This window comes from Hevea brasiliensis, chromosome 1 (genome assembly GCF_030052815.1).
Source record: "Hevea brasiliensis isolate MT/VB/25A 57/8 chromosome 1, ASM3005281v1, whole genome shotgun sequence".
NCBI classification, from domain to species: Eukaryota; Viridiplantae; Streptophyta; class Magnoliopsida; order Malpighiales; family Euphorbiaceae; genus Hevea; species Hevea brasiliensis.
Genome location: NC_079493.1, coordinates 121,142,483 through 121,149,376, shown reverse-complemented (window position 1 = coordinate 121,149,376; position 6,894 = coordinate 121,142,483). Strand labels below are relative to the sequence as shown.

General features: G+C 34.1%; 1 protein-coding gene across 1 annotated transcript; it reads left to right on the top strand.

The window, feature by feature from the left end:
* The first annotated feature begins 4,797 nt into the window (after window positions 1-4,797).
* On the top strand, window positions 4,798-5,645 carry LOC131181484 (proline-rich receptor-like protein kinase PERK15). Its single transcript, XM_058149800.1, has one exon. It carries the CDS (start codon window positions 5,154-5,156, stop codon window positions 5,502-5,504), a length of 351 nt encoding a protein of 116 aa, XP_058005783.1. The 5' UTR covers window positions 4,798-5,153; the 3' UTR covers window positions 5,505-5,645.
* Window positions 5,646-6,894: the final 1,249 nt, after the last annotated feature.

Below are 6,894 nucleotides of genomic sequence, written 5' to 3'. Positions count from 1 at the left end.
TATATATATATATGTATATATATATATTAATTTTAGTGGTTAGTTTTAAAATTTTTAGTAGTGTTAAATGGTTAAAATTAATCCTCGAATGTGTTTACACAATAACTGATTATAACAAAAATATTTTTTATGCATTACAAAATCTATATATATAATATAATTCAAATATTTTTTAAAATTATGCAATTCATATACATGGATCTCACAATTAAAAAATAAAAATATTTTTATCATTATGTTGCAAAACTTATAAAAACTTTTATTTTAACCGGTGGACATATTTATAAACAACCTTTAAAATTGACACAAAATTACTGAAACTTAAAAACATATTCAAGAAAAGTAAAAAATTTAATAAATTATTTCTAAGTTAATTATCATTAATTAATTAATATTTATATGTTTAAGCGTCAATTCTACCATTGCCATGTGATGCAGATTGTTCAAGTCTTACAAGGAAAATTGGCATCGGAAAGTATATGGCTAAATAGCGACAACAATTTCCTTAAGGAGAGCCTCAGCGGTAATTAAGTTATACAACTCTCCACTCCATTCCCTTTACATATATCGGCATACTCATCAACACAATTCTTATCCTCCTTTGATTCAATTGGTTTTTATAGATATGGTGATCTTGTATGTGATTAGAACTCTCTTTCCCTTCGATTTGTGATTTTATTTTTTTATTATGAATTTTGAGCATATTCTCCGTTGCCTTGATCTATGTGGATTGATTATCGTTATTGTATGATTTTCTGTTTCCATGTGGCTCGGTTGTGGTTCCGAATTGTTTGATTGTAGCTTGATTTTCTGGTCTATGTGGCTGGGCAATAAAGCCCATCCATTCTATTTGCTCTCCTCAAAGCTTTTCTCTTCTCCTCCCTACGGCGGTTTTAAATATAATTAGTTTCTAATTCAAATAAGAAAAACAAATAAGAGGTAAAGGTGAGAGAATTGTGATGATTCATTAACATTATTTTGCTTCGCATTTAAACATGGTGAATCTTCAGATGATATATGAATGAACCATGCATGTTCAATAGATAGAACAACTGTACAAATGATTCAGTCATTCTCATTATTTAAAAGGAAAAAAGTTAAAATACAGTTAGTATTAATTTATCCCTAACTAAATAAGTTAATTGTCATGGCGTTGGATTGGGAAACAGAACTCCATCGGATGGGGAGCTCTCATAAGTCACAACAAAGGGAGCTCACGCACAAATGGCGGAACGCGGAGAGAGATGACTTCTAACGCGTAATTTCTGTGTACTTATTTTGTGTTTTTCTTTTGTCGCGTTTAGCGCATGGGGTTGTGAAATGTTATGCTTCGTCTGGCAGTCGCAGACCATTGGCAATTGTGTGACCATGTGCCTTAGTATTATTATTAATTTTTTAAACTGCAACTTGCATTACAATTGGCGTTCAAGGCAAAACAAAGACCCTAAGAGATTCTGCCGTAAAAAAACAACCATTATATACAGAAAGTCTTATTTGTGGACAAAAAATTCCTAAAAACCCATTTTCTACATTAAGAAATCTTACTCAGGGGAAGTCAGGCACCCACCGTAGACTTCACTACTTGATCACAAGAAACAGCCAAGATCAGAGCTCATTTATCTGATTCAAATTCAACTGACTGAGCTCCCTGTTGAGCTAAAATTGTCTCTCTACTCTTGGAAAAGCTACTGCTTCACCACATCAACACATTTAATAATTATCATCTTATATAAAACCTATCAATCACAATTATTGGGGGGACTGCCTTATTAATTTCACTACAATAATTATTGTAACCATCACTATAAGTTTTATTAATTTGCATTTAGCAAAATAAAAAAAAAAAAAAAAAAGAGGGATATGTGGTAGGGTTGGGACTAATGAAGGTTAATTGAAAACTGATTGTGATGGTGTAATGGAATTTGTGTTGGTGTGATGTTGTAAAGAAGGAGTGTGTAATTGGGTTGTGTCTTCTTGGAAAACAGGTAATGGCATAACAAAATCACTGTTGGGAGTAGCATTTGTCTTTTGGTAAGGAAAATCATTTTCATAAAAAACTACATCTCTAGAAAAACGTATTTGCTTTGTAGAAAGATTGTAAAGTTTGTAAGCTTTGTAACCATGTGCATAGCCAATGAGAATACATTTGAAAGCTCTAGGAGTAAAGTTTTCTTTATGAGGAGTGATGTTGGTAGCAAAACGAAGACATTCGAAAACCTTAAGATTTGTGTAATCAGGGGGTCTTCCAAATAAAACCTCATGAGGTGATTTCCAATTAAGTACAATAGTGCGTAATTTATTAATAAGATGAGTAGCAGTAAGAATAGCTTCACCCCAAAAACATTTAGGAAGATTTGACTGAAACATGATTGCCCTAGCAACCTGTAGGAGGTGTTTGTGTTTCCTCTCTACAACCCCATTCTGTTGGGGAGTATAAGGGCAAGATTTTTGATGCAAGATTTTTGATACAAAATTCCCTTGGATTTGAAAAAACTTGTGTAAGAATGATTGAGAAATTCTGTACCATTATCTGATCTTACTACTTTAATGTCTTTGCTAAATTGAGTTTTAATCATGAGAATAAAATTAGATAAGGTACTGCAAACTCTAGTTTTATCATGTAAAAGGAAAGTCCATGTAGCCCTAGAAAAATCATCAACTATAGTTAGAAAATATTTAGCTCCAGTAATAGTTTGTAAGGGATATGGACCCCCCACAAATCGACATGAATTAAATTAAAGGTACTAACAGAAGTAATTTTGCTTTTAGGGAATGAAATCCTTTGCTGTTTTGCCAAATGACAAATGTCACATGCTTGGTGACTGTTATTCATTACATGTAATTCAGGAATCTGTAGAAGTTTAACAGAAAATGGGTGACCCAGTCTAAGATGCCACAAATTGTTATTTACATGTGCAAATGTTTGACAGACTTTATTGCTAGCTTTAGGCACATATGTATGTAGACTGATAGTACTCTTATTGCTGCTAAAAGGTGCAAGATCTAATCTATACAATCCTCCATGCAAGCATCCTGTAGCCACTACTGTATTATTCACTTGGTCCTGCAAGACACACTTATTATGGAAAAATTGAGTAGTGATAGATGAATTTTGGGTAAGCTTGCTAACAGATAATAGGCTGTATTTAAAACTAAGGGTATACACTACATTAGTTAAGATAAGACTTGATGGGAGATGAACAGTACCAATGTGTGAAACAGGTTTGGAAGAACCATCTAGAAATGCAACTAAATTGTTATGGCTAAGTTTTATAGGTTTATGAAACAAACTAAGGTCATTACACATGTGAGAACTAGCTCCTGTATATACAATCCATATTACCTCAGGCTTACCTTTAGAGCTAGTAGAGTAGCAATTAAGAGTGCTACCTGCAAAATCATTGTAGGTCACACATCCAGCTTCATTCGCCCCTGATGGAATAACAGTTTGGCTCTAGCTTCTTATGTACTTCAAGAGTTCTTGCTGGATCATATTTGATTGTTGTATCATGTTGGATAATCACACATTCCATTCAACTTGTTTAGGAACATTCTCATCAACACAATCTAATGGTGTCTCATTCATTTGACTGACAGCAGCAACATTAGCCTTTCCTTTTCCCTTTTTGTGCTTGAAATCTGTATACCAGTCTGATATCCATGCAATTTAAAGCATGTATCCTTAGTATGTCCACTGGAATTACAGTAACTACAAATTCTATCATCCTTCTTGCCATCTAACTTCTTCTTGCCTTGGTATTTATTGATTCCTGCATTGACAGCCAAGGCAGTATTAAGATCTTCCATTCCCAAATTATGAACTTCCTTTTGTTTTTCCACACTTAGAACCATAGAATAAGCTCTATTTACGTTAGGCAAAGCCTCTGAGATCAGGATCTGGTTCCTAACATGTTCATAACCTTCATTCAGACCCATTAAGAATTCAATTAACTTGTCTTCATTGTCAATATCTGTCATATATTTTGCTGCTCCACAATTACAAGCAGATAAAGGTCTTAAACAGGCTAACTCATCCCAAAACTTCTTGATCTTAGTGAAATAAGCCATAACAGACAAATTTAATTGAGAAAAATTACTTATCTCACGTTTGATTTGGTAGAGTAATGGTCAATTGCTCTCACCAAACCTTTGTTTAATCTCTTCCCATAGTTCTTTTGCAGATGCCGTGTACAAGAAAGCCTCAACAAGATTTTTTGAGAGAGAATTCAAGATCCAAGAGAAGACCATAGAATCCACTTTCTGCCATTTTTCATAACTGTCAGATCTAGGATCTGGCATAATACACTTCCCATTGATAAAGCCCAACTTATCCCTAGCTCTTAAAGCAGTAACCATAGATCTGCTCCAAGTTAGGTAATTATTGCCATTCAGAGGTGTACTGACTAGAAGCACACCAGAGTGATCAGAATTCTACAGATTCAAAGCATCTACAATGGATTTACTGCTGACTTCTTGGCTTTTGCTACCAAGATTCAGAGCAAAATCATCTTGAATGATTGTTTCAGCCATTGTAAGCGAATCACAAAAAAAAAAAATCTGAAGAATCAAAAGATTAAAGAACAACTGAAAGTTGCAAAGTTGAGATCTGAAGCTTGGTAACTACTTAGATCTAAGAAGAACAGAAAACGGTTATCAAGGCACAGGCAATGCTCTGATACCATGCACAAAGCATGCGGGAAAGCAAAAAATGGAAGAACGAAAAATTACTTTATTGATTCACTTGACGCCCATTTATAAGAAGTTACTGAAATCATCTTCAATATTCTAGAATTTGCTCAGCTATTAGAGAGTGTACTGTTAGTTAAAACTGAATGTCCATTTAGGGAAAATAAATAGAATTAGTTATAACAGCTCTAATTCTCTTTGTTACAGATGTGACGACTTTTCTGACTTTGGCTTGCATCGCACCGTTTCATTAATATGCCACATGCACTGTTTTGCTTCTTTTCTATTTGCTGCTGTTGTAGCTTTGGTGTTACGCACCGTTTTGGCAAATATTCCACAGTTATAATTGATTTAGACCATAGAGATCTGCTAAATTCATTTTCATTGCCTGCTTAGGTGGCCGGCCTCAGCAAACCCCTCAAGCTTAGGCTACTGCTCCTTCATCTACAAAATAGCAATCGGAGCTTATGCTTCTTGGCAATGGACAAACTCCACTTCCGTTCCTTGAAAGTCTTCCAAAGTTTTATGCTTACGAACAGCTAGCAAAGGCAACTGGGGACTTCACCAACAACAACCTAATTGGTGTGGGTGGTTGTGGTCAAGTTTTTCGGGGAAAACTTCCAGGTGCTAAAGTGGTTGCGATTAAGAAGCTTAATTATAGTGCTGGACAGGATGAATTGGAAGGGGGGCAAGCTCAATTTGAGACTGAGATTAAAACCATTAGCGGCATCCGTCACCGGAATCTTGTAGAGGTGGTAGGGCACTGCAGTGATAAAGCTGATAAATTGTTTGTTTGTGAGTTTGTTCCCAACAAATGATTGAGATATCATTTGCATGGTCAGTCCTTTCCCTAGTTTAATTTACTTCCAAATATAGCATGCATGATTATTACTAATTATACAGAGATGACGTTAGGATTGTTCAAACTCTGAAATCGATCTTTAATTTCCCCTTTGCAACTTTTTTGATCTACAAAACAAAAAGAGTATACTGAATGATTGATCTGGAAAATATGATATTGTTTCCTTATAGAAGGAAAATAACATTGCAAGAAAGGAAGATAAGATAAACAATTGGCCAAACAGAATGAAAATCGCCGTAGGCTCTGTTAAAGTATATATATATATATATATATATATATATTGGTCTGCCAAATTCACTCTCCTTTCTTAATATTCATGTCTTTAGGTCGAAATAGAATTATCCACCGAGATATCAAGAGCGAAAATATTCTTCTTTATCATAACTTTGAACCAAAGGTGAGATGTAACTCATTCACATTATATTTTTATGCCTCATCTTGAAAACAGAAGTACTTGTAATAGAAAAGGATAGTCATCAGATTATTATTTATTATACTGAGCTTATTTGAAACCTACTTAATTTATTTGAAAATTCTTGCATATATCCTACCTATAAATCTAAAACACAATACATATGATGTATGATGGATCCATATGTCAAATAAGTGATATCCCACATGTGTATGCTTTGGATCTATGATGGACCAAATCTAGGTGAGTTTTTCCCTAATTTATGTTAGCCTGAAATGTTCAAACTAAGTTCACTTCAATGCTTAATTAATACTATGATTTTGCCAAATCAAAGGGAATCTAGAGGTTTCTTTTCTATGCGAGGGAATTCTGATTCGCTTGTATAATTTTTTCCCCTTTTTAGATTGCAGATTTTGGACTAGCTAAAGTGTTTTTGGATTATCAAAGTCATGTTTCCACTAAACTAAGGGGAATTTTTGGGTAATATACATTTGTTAATTCTATCCCATCCATTAGTTGAACGTTATTATGTAACCAACCTCTTCCTAAAATTCACAATTTAATTTTAAGGAAAATTTTAACTATTAATTTTAAGTTTAAAGACTAACATGATATGATGTTTACACAAACATAAAATGGATCCTGATCTCTTTAAATCATAAAAAGGATCCTAATCTCTTTAAATCTTCTATGTGCTATATGTAATTTATTTCTTCAACTTAGGTTCTTCTCTTGAATGCAGTTATTTGGCTTCTGAGTATATCAGGGATAAAAGGATCACCGATAAATCCGATGTCTTTTCCTTTGGGGTGGTGCTTCTAGAGTTGATTACGGGGAAACTAGTTGAAAAGGAAGGCAATGATTCTCGCAACTTGGCTCTTCGGGTACTTCTTCCTCCGTACACTTTCTCACTCTTTAACACTCAACATATTCT

Coding starts and splice junctions, on each gene's coding strand:
- LOC131181484 (XM_058149800.1), top strand. CDS start 5,154: ATGCTTCTTGGCAATGGACAAACTCCACTTCCGTTCCTTGAAAGTCTT.